A 19,271-nucleotide genomic window follows, 5' to 3' on the forward strand; every position below is an offset into this window, starting at 1 on the left:
GCCCTGCTCTGCCCTGAAGCTATCAGAGTGAGAATAGAACATGCCAGGAGTTGGGCTTCAGTGGATCACAGAGAGGGTCTGGGACCCTTTGGGGAGTGGGAAGAGGAAGCTGTATTGTACCATTCTGGTCAGGGGAGCAAATGGAAGTCCGAAGGGCCTTGGAGGGCCTCTAGCCTCAAGAGGGTGCAGGATCCAGCCAGGGTGCGTTGAGATGCCACCCCTCCTGGCATCTGTGGAGTAGTGAAGAATTTGCATCTGGTGGGGCTTGGGTCCCCTCAGGAGCTTGTTTTGGGCCTGGCCCCTGGGCCAGCTGGGGCCTCCTCCTAGTCAGGAATCAAGTGCCCTGAGAGCTTTGGCCCAGATCTGGCTCCTGACCACAGGGGCTGCAGCTGGGCCCTGGCGGGAGTCCCTTGCTTGCTTCTGGAGCCTGGGTATAAGGCCATGTGACCTTGTTTTGTGCCTTGGTTTCCCTGGGTAGCTGGCAGGTGGCACCCTGTGCTTTCTCTCCTCTTTGGTCTATTCCTTGCCTCTCCTCCCCTCCCCTAATGCCGGACCTTTGCTGCGGCCCTTTGTGAGTTGGTCACCTGCCTCCCTGCCTCCCTGTCCTCCTGCTGGCCTCCTGCCTTTCAATTTGGCTTACCTCCTTCTCCCTACTCACAGGGGCTTTCTCTCACTTCCTGTGTTTGACATATTAGCCCCAGTGCCTTTCTTGTCTTTGCATGTCTCTCTTGGAGGCTCTGTTTCCCCCTCCTGTCTTCAGCTTGGTCTTGGGGTCCACCTGGGATCTGTCTCAGTGACCTGGCTCCTCCCTGACCTACTCACTTCCCTGGAGTGCAAGGTGTAGGCCGAGGGCCCTGGGCACAGTGGGGAGCCTGAGAGTCCTGGGGTCCCTTTTCTTGGACTCCCTCCCATTTCTTCACTCTGTTGTCAGGGGTGGGCCAGGGAAAGGAGCCCAATGATGAAGTGGCACTGTGTGTGTGTGTGTTTGCATGGTGAGGGGTGCCAGGAGTGGGATGGGAGGGAGATTGTTGGTGAATAGGGGGTAGACAGGGATCTGCTTATCTGTCTGTATCTGACTCTGTTTGCCTGTCTCTGGATGTCTCTAGCTGTCTGCCAGTCTCTGTCCCTGTCTTTGCCTTTCCGTGTCATCTTGGTTCTGGGACTGGGGGACTTAACCCAGCTCCTCTCCTCTGTGCCTCCCCCACGCACCACCCTCTCTGTCCACTTCAAGGGCGGGCCAGTCAGTGGGCTGGTTTCCCAGGAAGGGAAAGGGGCCGTGTGGGGGGGGGTGGGTGGGGGTGGAGGTGAATGGTAATTGTATTAGCTAGTTCTGATGCAATTGGGCTTCCCAGACTGGCCCCCACCCCCCTGCCAACCCCCTTTCCCTCCCCTGTCCCCCGCACCCCTCCTCTGTCTCTCCTCCTGTGCTCTCCATTCATCTCCCTCCCTCTCCCAGTTCCATCAGAATCAATTAGACAGTCCCTGCTTTAATCTCATGCAGGAGCCTGGGCTCAGACCCAGCTGCCCAGCTCCTGGTCTGCAGTTTCCACATGGGGCCCTGCAACCCAAACCCCAGGGGCAGAGGGATAACCAGGATGACCTTAGGGCCCCTGTTCTTCCTTCTCCACCTGCCCCCCTCCCCACCATGCTCTAGCCTGCCTTGGGAGGGAGACGAGGCCTTAGGCTCCCCAAGGGATCAATACTCTTCATGGCTCTGGGTCTGTCCCACCCCTCCCCCACGCACCACCGTTTATCATGTCAGCTGCTGGGTGGTGATGGAAGTCGTTTGGAAAGGGGCCCAGAGGACCCAGGAATCTCATCCAGCAGAATAGAGAGGGGTGGGGGTGGGGTGGGGATGGGGGCTTGAATAATGAGCTGCCAGAGCCTGAAGGCATTCATTGTGCAGAAGAGAGTGACCAAGTCCTTCTCCTTCCCAGGCAAGGCAGTACAAGAGGAAACGGTTTGGAATTTGAGAGGGGGATGGAGGCTAGGTATCAGGAGGAACTTCCTGCCTGTCAGGGGTCAGAGACCTGGATTAGGGGGTGAAAGGGAGAGAGAGAATTTAGGGACTCACCTCCTTGGGACATCTGTAAGAGGAGGAGCATTTCCTTCCTCTCCTCTCCCCCTCCCCCTTCTCTCTCCTCTCCTCCAGTCTGCAATGCTGTGCTATGGAAAAGCAATGAACCAAGAATGGGGGGCCTCGATCCACTTCCAGCACCGCTACTGTCTAGCTGAGTGACCCCTGACAAGTTACTTTACCTCTCTGGGCCTTGGTGTCCTCAAGTGTAAACTGAGTGTGTGTTGGGGCAGGGGGCAGGAGAAGGTAGTAGGTCTTTTTCAAGTGTACCTCGAATCAGGACTGGATATTGGGGATCTGTTTCAGAATAGGAACAGGGTCCCCTAGTTAGGGGTGAGATGCATAATGGAGATGCATAAAGACATCACTGTCCTGGCTGTAGAGCTGCAACAACCCTGAAAGTGACACTTCCCCCTGGCCCATAATCCAGGGCTGGGGGAGGGATCTAGTGGATCTGGAAGTAGGAATGGTCTTCCTCCCTCCCTCCCTCCCTCCTTCCCTCTCTCCCTCCCTCCCTCCCTCCCTCCTTCCCTCTCTCCCTCTCTCCCTCCCTCCCTCCCTCCCTCTCTCCCTTCCTCCTTCCCTCCCTCCCTCCCTCCCTCCCTTCCCTCCCTTCCTCCCTCCTTCCTTTCTTCCTTTTATTCATGCAACCAACCAATCTACCAAGTAATGTATGTCCATCGACCACGTGCCAGGCCATGCTGGGTGTTGGGGGTGGGGCGGGGAGTGCAGTGGCTGAAAAGGTGTTCTGGAAGCTGGCATTCTGGTGGGGAAGAGATGAATTAGTAAAGTGAGCAAATCTGTCAACAAGAGGCACTAAGTGCTATGAAGAAATGCTGGGTTGAGGGTGGGGGAGGGCAGGCAAGGACTTTAACGAGGCTGTCCGAGGAGGTGGGAACCTAGGAGGTGACGTTGGAGCCCACATGAGATGGGACCCCATCTCTGCAGGGACCCCTATTCTGTCGCATGGCGGGAGAACTGTTGGAGTTCTGGATCTTGTAGATGGTTGTGCAGTGTAGCTATGGGTGCAGCCCATGAAGTCCCTGTAAGTGGTGCCGGAACCTGGGGAAACCAGCCTGGGAGGTGAGACCAAGTGAGAGCCCCCTGGGGGCCACAAGAGGACTCCTTGAAGCTGGGAGGGTGTTGAAACTAACTGGTAGTGAGAAAGCCAGGTCTGCCAGAGCCGTCCCCATCTGATGGGGGAGAAAGGCTGGGAGGTCCCTGGGGAGCGGCCTCTGTGCATCTCTCTCTGAGTGTGAAAAGAAGACCCGGAGCCTCCGATCTGATGCCCAAGCCATTCTCCCCAGACAGGAGACGCCATTGTCCCCCCACAGACAAAACCAGCTGGGGGCACTGTGACCCTGGGGCCTGAGACAGAGGAGGCTCTGTGCCTGCCCTGAGCCAGTGGGCCCTCCTCCCAAGGCCTGTCCCCAGGGGGCTACTGGCTATGACCTGCTCTCTTATTTCCTTGACACCTTTGCTGGCTGCCTGTGGGAAGTTTCCCATTCTTCTCCTACTCAAGGGAAAAGTAGGCCCTCCTGGCTCTGACCCAGGGAAAACTTGGGGAGAAAAGCCCAGAGTGGCCCCCTCTCTGTGCACGTGGCTTCCGTCTCACCTAGTCTCTGGAATTTCCTCCCTGGCCTGCACTCAGAATCTGGGTCTCTGGGTTGTGTGAACAAGAGTGGGGTGAGGAGAGATTCCTCCTCCTTCAAGTCCTGGCCAGACCCACAACACAGCTTAGTTTGCTAGTCTGGAATCTAGCTGAGGAGAGGAGGAAGAGGGAGGAATAGTGGAGGTTCCGGAGGGTGGCAGGGCTGGGAGTCAGGCCCAGGGACCACTGAGGCCTGGGCAGGGCCACGTCACATGAGTTGGGGGGCGGGGGGTGGAAGCAGTCATTGGAAGGTTGGTTAATCCTCTGAGGATGCTGGCTAGCTTTACAAAAGCTCCAATGGGGAGGGACAGTTAGGAGTCTGGGGGCTCTTGTCCGGCACCCTCATGGGCACCGTAGAAAGGTTGGGGTTCTGATATGAGGCCCTCTGATGGACCAAACTCCACCCAGGCTCATCCTGGCTCCTCATTCACTCCATGCCTTGGCTCTAATGTGTGGTCCACTGTGTTTGAGCATCCGTGTCTGGTCCATTCTGTGGAGCCTTGCATCTGTCCCCAGTATTCAGGTGACTGGAAGAAGAAGGAGGGAAGATTTACTAAACACCACCGGGTACTGGATGCAGTTTCTGGTGCTTTGACTACTATGCGGGAGAAGGGGATTGAGATTAAGAGACCTTTTGGGATTCGGCTCCTCCCCCCCCCCCCCCCCCCCCCCCACAAAACCACAAGAGCCTTGGTGGAAGAGGAAGCAAAGGGGTCCCTACTAAAACCTTCTGGGAGATTCTGGGGATTCTGCGGCTGCTATTCTCAGGATTCTGCCCTCCTCTGGTGGTGAATGCCGAACAGAGGCCTTGTGGTTTCCCACGAGGCATCACACTCCCAGGGCCACATTTCTGGGTCCCACCAAGGCAGCATCCATGGGGGCAGGGTTAATCTTCAGGAACTGAGGTGTGGGGCATGAAGCTAGGCCAGGAGCTGGGGGAGAGGGGAGAGCTGGGAAGCAGCTGGAGGCAGTGATGGGCTTGACTGCCTGACTCTGTCAGCTGCACAGACTCTTCCGTTCCTCTCTGGAGGGTCCCTTGGTTTAAGGACACCTCCTGCTGGGCAGTGGATGAAGTGAAGGACTCTGTCCTTTTGAGCCTTTTTCATCGGATCTCCTTGTTCCGAAGAGCTAGGTCTAGCCATCAGTTTCTACTCTTTCTTCCCACCCTCCCTCTTTCCTTTCAGTGTCCTTGATGAGTGCCTTTCATGTCCTAAGTGCCAGGAAGACTTAAGGATGCTGTTAAGAGAAAGTCATCTTGTCCTCTTTTCTGCCAAGCAGGGCCACCCTTCAGCAGCCAACCCTATCTGAAGGACTTCCTCCTATTTAAAAAATGCAACAATTGATTTCTTTGATTAAACTTTGTTCCACTCCCTATGGATTAAGCCCCATTTCCTCACGTCTCACGTTTTATCCATTTCCTCTGGTGCCCCAGTGGGGAGGCTGTGGAGACTGCCGGACCCCCAGAGAAGAGGAACGCCCCTCTGCAGCCCTGGAAGAGGCTTGAGCAGTGCCAGGGCCTTCGCTGGAGGTCACGGGCATGAGCGAAGGCCTGCTAGGGGGATGGGCTCACTTTAGTGGGAGGTGTAGAGTGTCCCCCTGAGGCCCCCTTCAGCTTTCACCTAGAGCCTTCTGTGTGTGTGTAGGGTGATGGTGGTCCCCTTGCTTGGGGGATTGTTAGGGGCTGAGGGCCCTGATGTCTGTCTTCCCCTCTCTTACTAGCCATGCACTGGCTGGGATCTTTTCCTTCTCTTTCACTGTGTCCCTGCCCAATCTCCCCCAAAGCACTGTACCCCACTGCCTTGTCTCCTGGTGGGGATCTGAAGTGGGGAGGGGGCAGGGCCTGAGAAGTCTGCTGGAGAAGGGAAGAGCTTGGGACAGGGGTGAGAGGAAAGGGATAGGGAGACCGCATTGGCAAGAAAAATGGCCCTGAGATGGTCCCAGGGAAGCCTGGCTGGGAAGTGCAGGCCATGGGGGCCCCGGGGGCGGGGTCCCTAGCTGGCTCTGGTGGCCTGTGGCTGTGGAAGAGGCCCTGGCAGGGTCCTGCAAGCGCACAGCTCCCCCGCCCCTTTTCTCTCTGGGCTTGGCTGGCTGGCTGCCTTCCCGTTTCTCTGCAGCAACAGAAAGAGGGGCAAATCTCATGGCTGCCTGTCCACCTCTCTGTGGTCTGGCAGTGGGTCTCCAGTGTGTCTGTCTTTGCCTTTGTGTCTCTGTTTCTCTCTCCCTCTCTCCTGCACCTCCCCCTCACTTCTCTCTTCTTCCCTCTTCCTCGTTCCACGGTCACAGTATGGTTACCCCAAACAATATTCCTGCGAGGACCCATCCTTGGTTCACATCATCTGAGCACAGCAGAGGCAGAGGTGGGTCCCGGCTCTAGTGGCAGCTACGGGGCAGGACAGAAAGTGAAGATGGGGAGTGGAGTGCCCTGAACCCTGAGCAGGAGGCTCGGCCATAGCCAGAGGCAGCCTGTCCAACTCTCATTCATCTGAGCTGGTTCAGCCTCCCAGGTAGGGTTCCTTCCAACCTGTGCGGGTTCTGGATGCTCAGAGCTCCCTCCCTCCCTGACTTGGCTGGAGAGAGATCCAGGTAGAGGAGTCTGGGTGTGGCCAGGGTCAGGGGTTGGTGGTGAGTTGGGACAGGTGGTTCAGGTTGTGTTCAGCGTCCCCATGTGCATGCCCCAGCTCGAGGATGTTTCTGCTTGTGCTGGAAGCCGGTGGCCTCCGTTTAAGTTAATCACATTATGCTCTGGGGAGCAATATGGGAATTGAGTGAGGTCTGGAGGGAATCCACACACGCACGCTGGCTCGCACACTCACTGCAGCTCGGAGCACAATGCCGCCGCCGCCGCTCAGCCTCCCAGCGCCGCTGTGCCTTCCTCGCAGGTGGACGCCGGGCGCCTGGCACCGCCTCTGCCGGGTCCCGACCCGCCTCTCCCGCGCGGCCCCGCGAGCCTCCCAAGTTGCCGGGGTGCTTGCGCCCGCCCCCCAGCCCGCCCGAGAAGCAGGCGGGCCGAGGCCGTCTCGCCGAGGGGAGGAGAGAGGGAGCCGCCGGAGGAAGTCCCCGAGGGTGGAAGCGCCCAGCAGCGGCCGGCGCCTCCCGCAGGGGCTTCCGGGGAGATGGAGCCACGTCGGGGCCGCTCCTCCCGCTAGAGGGGGCGGGACACTCGCGCGGCTCCTGCGGGGCTCAGGTTCCGGGAGACCCCGGGGCAGGGCTCTCGCCTTCCTCCTCGCCCCACCCCAACTCGGCGCCCCGAGCGGCGGGTCCACGTGCCCAGACCCTCTCGCCCGCCCGTGGCGCCCACCCTCGGGGTCATCATGACTCGGCTGAGCTGGTGCTTCTCCTGCGTGATCCGATGGGGCAAGTACCTCTTCTCCTGCCTCCTGCCCCTGCGCTTCTGCCTCCGCAGCCAGGTAAAAGTCCTCTGCCTCACCTGGCACCTGTCCCCTCCCTGCACCCCTCCCTCAGACAGGCACTCCGGGCAAGCGGTCTGCGGTCTGCCTGGGGGCCAGTGTATCACCCTCCCACCCTCAGGGACACCACCGTCTTGACCATTGTCAGCCTGGCTTTCGTCAGAGTTTGGGGACTCCTGGGGGGCCCCTACCCATGCAATAGGGATACATGAAGGAGGAGTGGCTGCCCCTCCCCAAGCGCACCTTAAGTTTGGTCAGAAGTCTGGAGGATAGTCTTTGGGAAGGCAGTGGGGATTTGGGCACGGAGGAACCTATCTAAGGGTTTAAGCATCCCTAAGTTTCTGTGGGAAGGGAGGACTAGTTCCTGGAAACGTCTCTTTTCCCCCACCGGACTGAGGAGGGGCCAGAGTTAAGGCTGGGGGAGAGCAGAGTGACATGGAAGTGGGGTGTGAGGGGCTGGTGGACTCAGAGGGGCTATCCCAGTAGATGGAAGGACCGGGAACGGACAGGGAGAGGATGGGGGCGGGAGGCAGTAGCTGGGTTAGTGAGGGTGGAAGGGTCTGCAGGGACGCAGTGCTATGGGTGGGTGTGTCCTAGTTGAGCATCCTGGGATCCTCCCCGAGGAGAGAAGATCCTTGACAATGTCTTCAGGGTGTGTTTGCCTGTGTGTGTGTGTGTGTGTGTGTGTGTGTGTGTGCGTGTGCGCGCATGCACGTGTAAGGGGGAGGATGGGGAAAGGGTGGAGGTGGGGGCATAGGTGGCCAGCAGAGTAGGGAACTGGAAAAACGCTTGTAACCTCACATTCTCCCCTGGAGGGGCAGAGAGAATCCCCAGGGCATGACTTGAGCTCTTGGAAGCTTCCAGTGAGGGGAAGGAATTTAGGGACTCGGGGTCCTATGGCAGGAAACTGACCTTCTGATCTGTTCTGCATTCCTTTGAGAAACTGGAAGGGCCCGTGTCACACTGGGGAAGAGGGGTGCAGTACCCCACTCTGGTTAATTAAGAGTGCCAGCTGCAGGGCCCGTCTGCCTAGCTCTGAATTCTGGCTCTTCCATTTACTAGCTGTGGACCTTGGGCAAGGTGCTTAATCTGGCTGGACCTGAGTTTTCACACGTGTCACATGGGCATGATGAAACTACCTACCCCAGTGAGTCGTTGTGAAGGTTAAATGGGGCAGTACGTTTAAAGTGTTTACCAAAGTGCCCACTACATAGTAGTGTTCCATAAAAATTACGGATATTGTCTTTATTATTAGTGTGCCTTTCCAAGCAGGGGTCTCCTTCCTTGTAGACCTCCAGACAGGCCAGAACGGGGGTATGTGGGGATGGAGGGATTTCTCCCAGTATCTATTCTCCCCCTCATATGGAATTGAATGTTCAGCTCCTCCTCCCAGGTGCTGCCTCTGGGCCTCAGTTTCCCTCTCTGCCACTCCGCAGTGGGGAAAGGTGCCAGCAGGCTTCCGCCCCAGTCACCCAAGGTGTGCTTTGAAATCTTCTAGCAAAATGCATTGTCCCCAGTGATTGGCTGGGAGGCAGCCGCTGCAGCTGTGGAGCACGGGACCAGAGCACCATCCACGGTCCAGTGGGCTCTGAGTTCAGATGCTGCGGAGTCGGGTTTTCACATTTGGGAAAAGGCAGCCTGCAGCGGGCAATGGCCACCCAGGACCAGGTCAGTCGGACCCCAGGCTGCTTAGCAATTCCCCCTCCTCATTTGCAGAGGTAGAGAGTGACCTGAACTCCTCCTGGGCCAGGATTAGAACTGGGCACTGGTGGTGGGGGTGGGGGGGTGAGGGGCTGGCTGAGCAGGTGCAGTCACCTCCCTCCAGCCAGCCTTTGAGGGCCTGAGTCAGGCAGGAAATTAGAGCTGGGGGAGAGATCAAGATCATTGAGTAGAGCTCTGGGAGAGATTTTATTAAAAATTGTTGGGATTGGGCCCAGACTCTGTCCCCACCTAGGGTGCTGGTGGAGGGGAGGTTAGGGGAAGGGGATGTGAATGATGCCCTTTCCTATGTCAGCTGGGGAAACTGAGGCCCAGGCAGGGCCGGGTTGGAACCTCACCTTTTGTCTCAGGGAGCATCCAGATTTCTGGAATGCAAGGGGGCCACCTCCATCTCGTACTAGAGGGGTGGTAGTCATGGGGGCAAGAGGCAAGACCTCCCCTAGCCCACAGGGTGCCTTGGTGGGCTTTGGGATGGATGCCCCATGCTCCGGACTGATGCGGCCCATGCCAGGCTTGGTGACTGGAGTATGGATGGGACTTCAGCCCCCACCTCGCCCCTTGGCTGCACCCTTGTGTGATGAACATCCCACGTAGTGGTACATGGAGGCACGCTAGGGCTCCAGCACCCTAGAACTCGAAGGCCAAGTGTGTGTGTGCTGGTGGGAAGCAGGGTGAAGAATCATGGCTTACCCGAAAGGAGGCTCTCTGGGCAGCGGGGGCCAGACCCTGTGCTCACCCAGGTCTCGGGCCCCAGGGCTTGCTGGTACTGTGGCCTTTCTCTTCCTGTTGCCTCTTCTAGAGCCATAAGGGAGCCCAGCCCGTCAGTCTCACCCTGAACTGTGCGGCAGCACTCTTTCCTGCCCCCTGCTCCTCCCACCCAAGCCAGACCTGGGCAGCTGACCCCCTTTGTGGAGCTGCAGCGCCAGCCCTTTGATAGGGGGTGGCAAGAGAGCTCACATGTCACCACAACATGGGACCTCAACCCCTCGTCCCTGGGTGACCGTACTGCTTGCTACAGGAGCGGCAGGAAAGTTCTCAATTCTCATGAGATGTTGAGTCAGACGCCCTGGTCTCCATTCTCACATACACTAGCTGTGTGACTCTGAACCTTTCTGTGCCTCAGCTTCTGCATCTGTAAAATGAGAGCTGGTAGGAGTCAGTGAAGGGCCGAGTTAGTTACTAGTGATCTTTCCCGGGGCCAGAGGTGGCATGGCAGAGGCTGAGGGGACGAAAGCCGACAGATACAGTTGCCGAGTGCTTTGGTGTTAGGATCTGCAGTTGGACATCGGACAGGAATTCCAGAGCCGGCAGTGCACCTGCCTATTTGATGGGAGGCCTCTGGGACTGGCTGGGAAGAAGGCCATGGTTTGAGCGGCCCCTGCGTGGAAGGCGGTGGGCTGTGGCATTGGTAGGAAGCTGAAAGCTGGACTCTGGTCTGATGGTGACCGGAAGGCAGGCTGCTTAGGAGAACGTGTGGGGCCTGGGACGCACGGGTTGGGGGCTCTGTTCCTGACCCGCTGGCTCTGTGACCTCCCTCCACTGCAGGGCTGTGATCTGATAACCAAGGAAGCTGGATGAGGTCAGCTGTGCCCCAAGGCCAGACTCTCCTAGTGGATATGTTTGACTGACAGAGTGGTTTCTTTAAAAAAGCCAGCGTGGCGAAATTTGCTTTTTTGTTCATATTTGGTATAAAAGACTTTATACGATAATATAGATTTGGGGCCTCTCTCGGCAGATCAAAAGATCCGATGGTATGGGCTCACGTCCCTGATGCCACAGTGGCTGTCACTGAGAAGCGTGTGTCCCCTTTAGCTGGGGCTGCCGTCTCGAGGTCACCAGAGACCCCTCTTCTTTGCCTTCTCTAGTGCCCCTGAGAGCTCTGGCCTGTGACCCTTCCAGTCACCCTGACTGTGGCTGCTAGCTGAGCCAGAGGGTCTTTCCGCCTCCGATGGTCTATGACTTTCACGTCTGTGCTGGTGGTGACAGAGGAAAGGCTCAGTGCCACCATCGGAGATGGGCTGGACAACAGGAAGAACTTTTTGATGGATGAGTGTCGAGAGATAGGAGGAATGCATTGGAGGGAACTTGGCATCAAAGAAGGTGCAGCTGGAAGGGGCCTTGGAGGCCATCAGCTCGGCCATTTTGCAGGTGAGGAAACTGAGGCTGGGAGAGTGTCAGGCTTACAAAGCCCTTTTTAGCTTCATTCCTGCCCTCACTCACCCATCCCTCCGCGTCAGCTCAGTTCACCTCCGACCGGCGCCGGCCCTAGAACCTGCAGAACTGTTTCTTCCGTTGACTGCTGGGTCTGGATCTGGATCTGGAGACCCGCTAGCAGGAAGTGCTCTGCGTGCAGGTGGGGGAGACGAGTGGAACACAAACCAGGCCACAGCAGTGGGGAGGCAGTGGGGTGGTGTGGCACAGGGCGGTGGCAGGTTCTGAGGCTTCTGGGATCCCAGTCTGGAAAATCCAGCCGGCCCGCTGGCGTGTACCTGATGTCTGCTGCAGACAAGACCCTGGTGCAAGCGCGAGGCGGGGAACCCCAGACTGAGCACGAGTGTTCTGGCCTCCTGAGAGTCTGCAGCCTGAGAGAGCTCAGAGGCAAGGGAGGGGGTGGCAGGAAGAGACAGTACTGAAGATGGGTGGGTATCGTGGGCATGTGCAAAGGTGTGCAGGCTGGACTGCCCAAGGCCTTTTCAAGGGGGCCAGAGGGGGAGAGAGGGAAGGATTGGGAAGTTAGATGCTAACTGTAGGAAAATAGGTTAAGACCCATTGATTGACAGATTGACTCATTCATTCTTTAATCAGGTCTGGTACCTGCTGTATGCCAGGCTCTGGGGATATAAAGCACAGGACGTGTCCTTGCCCAAGGAGCTCTCCCCTTGCGTGGGTGGGGGAGGGAGCACCAGGCTGTGCAGGATGAATAATGGGTAACGAGCCCCAAACAGGGGGTCGTTGCAGAGTTAAAGACACCTCAGGTGGCAGAGCTTAACATTAAACCGGCTGGATGGTGGTTAGGTAGCAGGAAGGACTTCCCAACAGTGAGAGGTTAAGATACAGGAACAGACCCCCAGAGGCTTGGAAAAGAGAGATGGGAGCCTTCTGGGGGAGGGTTCTTCCAAGGGGACCTGCGGCACTAGGGCCCTTCCCACCTGTTTTTAGTCCCAGCTGGGGGGGACTGGGGAAGGCACTGGCCTAGAGGCTGCAGGGCCCCTTTGGGCTTTGTGGGAGGCAGACAAGTTGCTGTCACTGTGACTTGGTCCTCAGTTTTGTTTTCCAGCATTTCTGGGAAGCTGCAAGGTAATTTCTCAGAACTTCTGTGATAGCTGCTGGGAGGCACATTTCCTAGTGACGCCAGCAGCAGAGGGCGGTGGGAGCAGGCAGGGAGGACGGGTGGGCGTGGGTACTGGGGTGTCAGGACGTGGCCGCCTGAGCCCTTGAAGCGGTGGGAAGGCTGGCAGGGCTGGTGGTGGTGGTTGGGGGGGTGAGTGGGCTCCAGGCGCTCAGAGAGGCCTCCTGAAAAACCACTCCTCCTTGCTTGCCCCTACGCTTGGGTCCAGCAGAGGGTGGGAGGGTCTGCAGGAGTGTCTGTCTGTGGACGCCCCCAATGGGCTTGGTAGGGAGGTGGCTGGGGTGAGGGGGCTGAAGGGTATTATGACGCTGCAGGGCATGCAGTGTGGGGGCAAAACCCTTTGTAGCTCAGTAGCTCTGCAGAAGCGCTTGGAGCAGGAGGAGCAGGGAGTCCTGATTCCTCACCCCATCCCCCTGAGCAGAACAAAGACTTAGGCACCTGCTCCAGGAAGGACCAGAATCAGACACCTTGCTTCACTGTCCTCCCCTGACTTCTTAGAACACCAAACGATAAGAATGTCAGTCCCTTGTGCAGTGCACAACCCGTGTTTCTGTGTGTGGCAGCCTTTCCCCAGAGGAAATGTGAATGTTTCCCTCTCTTTTTGGAGTTTCCCAGGTAAATGTCTTGGCTGGACTGTGGGCTGGGAGTCAACATACCTGCTGGGCAGGTCCGGCTGAGGGGAGAGGCCGGTTGTAGAGACTGACCCCTGGGGATGCACTGTGTGTGTGGTGCTGACAGAGAGTGGCAAGGGCATGCTCTTGGGTGACGGGGGTGGGGGGAGCGAGGCTGGGAATTTGTAACCCTTTGTACATGTGGCCAGGGGCGTATACAGCACACTCGTGCATGTGCGTAGGAGCTCAAGCGAGAGGACTTTTTTGCCAGGTTACTCAATCCAGGAAAATGGTCTCAGAGTGCTCTGGGTGGGGCCCTGTGCTCGGCATTTTGAGTGTTTATGTGAGTTGGACTCTGTGTCCTGATGTGTGTGTCTTCAGAAGGGGGTGGGACTGAGCCCTCTTTCCCTCCCCTGAAAGGCTCCAAAAAGCAGAATGGGTGATTCACCAGCCCCACCCACTCTCACTTGGTCCAGCCTCGGCCAGAGCTCAAAGAGGAAAGTCTTTGGGGGAAAGGTGGGGGGTGGGGGGGGGGGGTGGATCCAGACAATGAGAGCCTGAGCAGATTTTGCTGGATTTGCCTGCAGTGCTCCCTGGGAATACACTTAGATTCTGTACCCTACTTTTTACCCCTCTCTGGACCCCAAACTATTGCCCCGAGCTAAGGTGGGGGGAGGGGAGGGCTGGCCAGGAAGGGGGACACTGTGGGGGAGAAGTAGGCGGGTGGAATGGTGGGAGGTGAAAACCGGGCCCAGGGAGGGGGAGCCAGGGAGGTGGAGGAGGAAGTGGGGAAATGCAAACCAAATGTTGGCCCAGGGTACAGTCAAGAAAAACAGACTCTTGCAGGAGCCTGGAGCGGGGCTCCTTTTAGGAAGGGCAGGAAGGGCTGGGACAGATGTTTGGAGAAAAGAAAGAAAGAAGGAAAAAAAAAGAAGTAGGAAAAAAATTGGAATGAAATCCACAGCCTGGAGGCAGGGCCATTCTCCCACAGTCTCTGGCCTGGTTTCTCTTGTGTTAAGGCCTGTGTTAAGGCTGAGTGTGTGCGAATAAATGTGCGTTCCCAGGGCGGGAGAACGTGCATCTGTACTCAGAGATGGGATGGGGCCAGGGAACCCCAGGATATACAGACTGTGTCTGTCTGTCTGTTCATCAGTGGTCTGGGGGTGGGGAGGGGGGCTCCGCAGTGAGGACAGCAGACTCCAGGCCACCGGCATCAGATCAGAAGGTGGAGGAAGTTTTGGTGGCTCACCGGGGTTGTATGTCTGGAGGTGTGTGTGTGGGGAGTGCAGGGTGGACGGTGATGGCTTGTGGGGGGGCTGTCTCCGGTAGCTGTCCCTTTGCCCCGTCTCCTTCACACCCCCTGCAAAGCAGGGCTTCTGACCCCCAACGCCACCAGCCACCAGCCACCAGCGGAGCCTGGAAGGAGGGAGGAGACTGGAGGCTGGGACAAGGGGGTGGAGTGGGGGGAGGAGGAGGAAGGGAGGGAGGGCGAGAGGCCCGACAGATGCTGGCTGGAGGAGCAGCGGCCTCATTCTCAGAGCTGCCTTCTGCCTGCTCCACGAAGGCTGTGAGCTCAGGGGGGCCGTGTGCAGGCTCCGGGCTTGGCCCGAGCGACGGGACCCACCAAAGATGACGTGGATCTGTCTGTCCTGCATGCTCTGGGTAGGTCTGGCTGCTTTAGCTAGGAGGTTGTACCCCCCACCCCCGGTCTTATCCTTAGGCTGAGAGCCAGTGGTGGTCGGGTCTTTGGGGGGGAATGGAGGTTGGTGGTGAAGGCGGAGGGCCTCTCTGCCTCTAACTGACAGAAGGACAGACTGACTTGGGCAGGCCCTCAGCCGTAGTCCTTCCCCATCAACAGGGCCTAGGCCCTGGTTCTCGTGGTCGGCACATCCCCCCTCTCTACCTCTCTGGCCTCCACTTGAGTGCAGGGGCTGCAAGTAGAAGAAAGAACCAGAAGTTTGTTTCTTTTTGGGGCCTCTCCTGCCTGCCGCCCCCACCCCCTGCCATCTTGGGGAGGGGTGGGGGGGCGGAATTCCTCCCCCCCTGGGTTGCTCAGCCCAAACTGGAGAAGGTGGCTGTGCTAGGGGCCCAGGGAACGGGAGACACTGACCTAGCAAATGTAACCTGGGAAAGCCTGGCTGCAAAGAATTCTGCTGGGATTCCGTCACTTCTGTCCCTTCTCCACTCACTTTCAGCCTCTACCCACTGCCATCCCTTCCTCTCTAGGCCTCCCATCCTTACGGACACCCCTGCCGCCCCTCCCCTCCTGCCCAGGGGAGGAAACCCCTGCCTCGTCCTCCTCCTCGTTTGAGGAAGGTGTGGGTTGAGGTGAGGGTGCTGAGGTGTGGCCAGGCAGGGCTTGGCGGGGGGCACATGATGAGGTTAAAAGCCTCGTGGGAGAGGTGGGGGCTGGGAGAGTCCCGGCTGTTGCAAGAGGGGTGAGGGCAGGGGCAGGAGACCCCTTCCCTAGAGGGGCTACTTGGCTGTCTGGGCTGGGCGAAGGCATGCACAGGGGTCAGGGGGCGGGGAAGCCATCCCCGGCTGAGGTTCATGTCGTCTCAAAGAGAGTGATGACTGGTTTTGGGGGAGGGAGCTTTAGACCCGGATCCAGATGTGGCCTTTCCTGCCCCTTTCCCTGTTCTGGCCAGGCCCTAGGCAAGCTCAGTCTGAGGACAACCGTGGGACATCAGACTTGGGTAGCCAGGTGTACTTGGGACAGAGGGGGGAAGGGTGGGAGACGGGGCTGGGATGAGGGGCTTTGGGTGGAGTGTGGGGCTCTGGGGCAGGCATGGGTCTGAATAGTAGACTGAGGGTGCCTGGAACATCCTGCACACGGGATGCACCAGTGGTTTGCCGGGCTGATGTTGACATCTGTAAAATGGGAGCTTTGGCCAAGTTCATCTCTCTAAGGTCTTCCGGCTTCCCTCAGATGAGCTTACAGTGCTGAGGACTGAGGTGGGCAGTGGGGAGCCCTGCAGGGGGAACAGAGGGCAGTTAGACTTCCAGGGATGATAGGCTGCTGTGGATGGAGGAAGGGCCACCCCTGCTCAGAGGTCGTGGGGAAAGTCCTTCATCCTGACAAGCCTCAGTTTCTCCGTGGGTGAAATGAAGATGGTAAAGGGGCATTGCAGAGAGGTAGGCGTGTGTGCCCTATGGATCTTACTGTCCTTTCTAAGAGTTGGGAGAAGGTGCTGTTGACCAAAGGGAGGTACGGGCGCTGCGACTTTGGTGCCTCTAAGCCCCTCCCCTGCCCCCTCTCCTGGTGCCTTCCCAGCCCTGTCCCTCCTGGCCCTGTGGGACAGCCCAATGGGCACTCGTCTACGGGATGGGGAAGAGCTGAGGGAGTGGGCTGGGCAGAGGGGGTGGCCGTTGCCAGGGTGGGCTGCAGTCTGGGGAAGTGTGGACTGGACCGAGGGCCCCGTTCTGACCGTGTCCAGGCTGTTGTCTCCCCCTCCCCCACAGCTGCATGGGTAGTTGTACCGGCAAACTTCCTCTCTTCTGGGTGGGCCTTGGTGGGACTGGGGTGTGTGTTTGTGGCAGGGAATGGAAGGGTAGATGGCACCAGTTATGGAGATGGGGCACAGAAGCCCTGGAGACCTTGCCAGGGGGGCTGCTTCTGCCTCGAAAGGCACCTGGCGGTGGGAAATGCGTGGACTCTGATACTAGACAGGCCTCAGTTAAAATCTTAGTTCTATTACTTGCTAGATGGGCAGCCTTGGGTAAAACAGTTCCCTTTGTGAGTCTCAGTTTCCTGTTCTGTAAAGTGGGAATAATAAAACACACCTTGTATAGCTGGGATGAGCACAGAGGTAATGTATGTCAAAAGATCAGGTACCCAGGCACACAGTAGGTGCTCAGTAGATGCTGGTCCTTCCCCCTCTCGGAAACCTTGGCTTGTGGGATCCCCTGTATCCCAGATCTCATGTGCGGGGAGGATCTACCTGGGATGGCTGTTGTGGGCCGGGACCCCACCTCTGAGGCTCCCGACTGCCCAGGGCCTGGGGCCAAGAACTAGCTGGGTCTGCAGTTATTCTGGGGCCAAGAACTAGCTGGGTCTGCAGCTTAGGAAGGTAAACTGAGGCATGGTCTGGAAGAGATGTCTTATGCCCTAGTGTGAGTGCATGATTGTCTATGTGTGCACATGTTCCCGGACAGGGATAGCTACAGATGTTTCATCCAAGAAGCAACGTATCTGCAGGGTATAGTTTTCACAAGCTCTAGGAATGAAACAAATATCACTTTATTAGCTGAGGGGTAGAGCTACATATTCTGCATGACTTGATTCTCTCATCAAATGCTCCCGTTTGTTTCTACATATCCGAGTATGGTTTATTTAGAGAATAATACATGCCCATTAATTGAGGCTTTTTGATGTTATGCCGATTGAGTTAGAGCCACTCTGTCCTCTGGAACTGGAAGGAACGCCTCAAGGGTGGTGGGGCTGAAAGAGACACAAGGCCGTGGCGGGGAGTGGCGAGGGCGCCCAGGCCCTGCCCTGAGTAAGCCACGTGGCCTCTGGCTGGCCACTCGACTTTTCTGGACCTCGCAGAAGTGTGGATAGTATTTTCTGAGGCCATTTCCAGCTGCAGACAACGAAGTGTTCTCTGTTCTGGAGTTCATGCTCTTCCCAGTGCTAAGCACGTATTTTTTTCGGAAGGGTCCTCACGAGCCCTCAGGTTCTCAGCATGCGGTGTCTGCCACATAGACCCCAGTCTGACCTCCTGGTCCTGAATTTGCTGTCTCTGGAGTTTTGTTTGCCCGTGAGGGCTGTGCCCACCCGGGGCTTCCTGATAAGCAGGGTTTGGGACCTAGGCTGGGCTGGATGAGACTGGCCAGGGTCTGAAACAAACCCCTCCTTGGGCAAAGCTCTTCGGAATGACTTTTGAGGCACAAAGTCAGAGACAAGTACCTCACTGTCTTTCTGCAGTGTTCAAAGGAAGTGCTGTGTGCTGACTGACAGTGCCGTGCCTGGCCTTGATCCCGGCCTCGCTACTTGCTGGCTGTGTGCCCTTAGACAAGTAGCTTTACATCTCTGTGCCTCAGTTTCCCCACCTACCTAGAGGGTTGTTAGATTTCAAATGAGCTAATAGACCCACACATTTGGAACCGTGTCTCTCACACAGTCAGGGCTCAAGAAATGTCAGCTCTTATCGTATGATGGCATGTTTTCAAAGTCACCCAGCAAGCTAGACTCAGGACTAGAACCTGGGTCTCCTGGTCCCCCATCAAGGGCTTTCCACTCTGGGACTCCTTCAGGGTAGGGTGTGTGGAGTCGATGTGAATGGGGCCAGGAGAACGATGTGAAGGCAGAGAACAGTCAAGGCCTTCCCCTGCAGACAGCACAACAATGCTCAGAACACGGCCTCTGGAGCCAGCCTGCCTGGGTCCAAATCCTGACTCTGCCACTGGATAGCTGTGGTGGTCAGACAAGTTATTTTGCCTCTCTCTGCCTTTCTTGTGTACAGTTCCTTGACTTAAACAATTTCGTTTGAACCTCAGTGTGATTCCGTAAGGCACGAAGGGCAGGGACGACAAGTACCAGTTTCCAGCCATGGCGAAGGGGACCCACAGAGGGTAGGTGGCTTGCCCAAGGCCACATGGCCGCTGGGTTCAGTGTTCCTGGACAGGGAAGGTGAGGGCCGGTGCGGGGTGAGGGGTGTTGGAGCTCTGGTTAAAGGGGGTTGGGGGCGAGCAGCGAGGGGTACGGGCTGGTGTTGGGGAAGTACCGTGTGTGATGGAGAAACCGTCCGGCCATTGGGCCATGTTGGCACCCGCCTGCCCACCCACTGCCTGTCCATCCATTTCATGGATGATGATGGGGTTCTACTTTCTTCAAGAAGCTTGCAGATCTTGGGCTGATGATTACAATAAGATGGGTGTTGCCAAGAGGGAAGCTGTGGGTGTAGGTTAGGGGGTACCTAACCTGGATTGGCAGAGGCAGAGGTGTTAGGAAAGGCCTCTTGGGAGGCTTTTAATGCAGAGGTGAAGCTGAGAGCTCGGAAGTCCAAGTACAGCAAACGAAGATAGTTGTGGATGGATAGGACAGGGTCAACTAGCCAGGATATGGCCTTTGGGTAGAGGGGCACTGACGATGTGACTGTCAGGGCTCCTAGAGATGGCCAGGACGGGCCACTTCCGGCATACTGTTACAGATGATGGCAGTGAGGTGGCTAGGGACTTGGGACCTTGCCTCAGTCAGACCTGGATTCGAATCTTTGTTCCATCCTGCCCTACCTGTGTTTCTGGAGTAAGCTCCTCACCTCATCGTCACTGTGAGGGGTCCGTGAGGGACTCCGTGGCAGCCTCTTGCCGTGGCACCAGCCCATGAATGTGGCTCAGACTATCCCATCCCTGTGTCCTTCCACCCCGGGAAGGGTGGGCACAAAAAGGGACCTGGGACTTGTTGATCAGGAGCGTTGGGATGTGGTTTGCGAAGGAGCCGAGTGGCGCAGAGAGA

General features: G+C 57.5%; 1 protein-coding gene across 6 annotated transcripts in view; it reads left to right on the forward strand.

The window, feature by feature from the left end:
• Positions 1 to 19,271, forward strand: part of TNS1 (tensin 1) — a 225,196-nt gene that overhangs the window by 16,696 nt on the left and 189,229 nt on the right. For 2 of the 6 annotated variants that reach the window (XM_078450886.2, XM_078450889.2), the window contains exon 1: positions 7,025 to 7,135. The exons of 3 other annotated variants lie outside the window; for them this stretch is intronic. In XM_078450886.2, coding sequence (XP_078307012.2) covers positions 7,040 to 7,135 — 96 coding nt within the window. In that variant the 5' untranslated portion in view covers positions 7,025 to 7,039. Of the gene's footprint in view, positions 1 to 7,024; positions 7,136 to 14,360; positions 14,477 to 19,271 lie in introns of those variants that run through there. One more of the 6 variants, XM_078450888.2, reaches the window with a different exon arrangement.

This window comes from Panthera onca, chromosome C1, assembly GCF_046562875.1.
Source record: "Panthera onca isolate mPanOnc1 chromosome C1, mPanOnc1 haplotype 2, whole genome shotgun sequence".
Taxonomy (NCBI): domain Eukaryota; kingdom Metazoa; phylum Chordata; class Mammalia; order Carnivora; family Felidae; genus Panthera; species Panthera onca.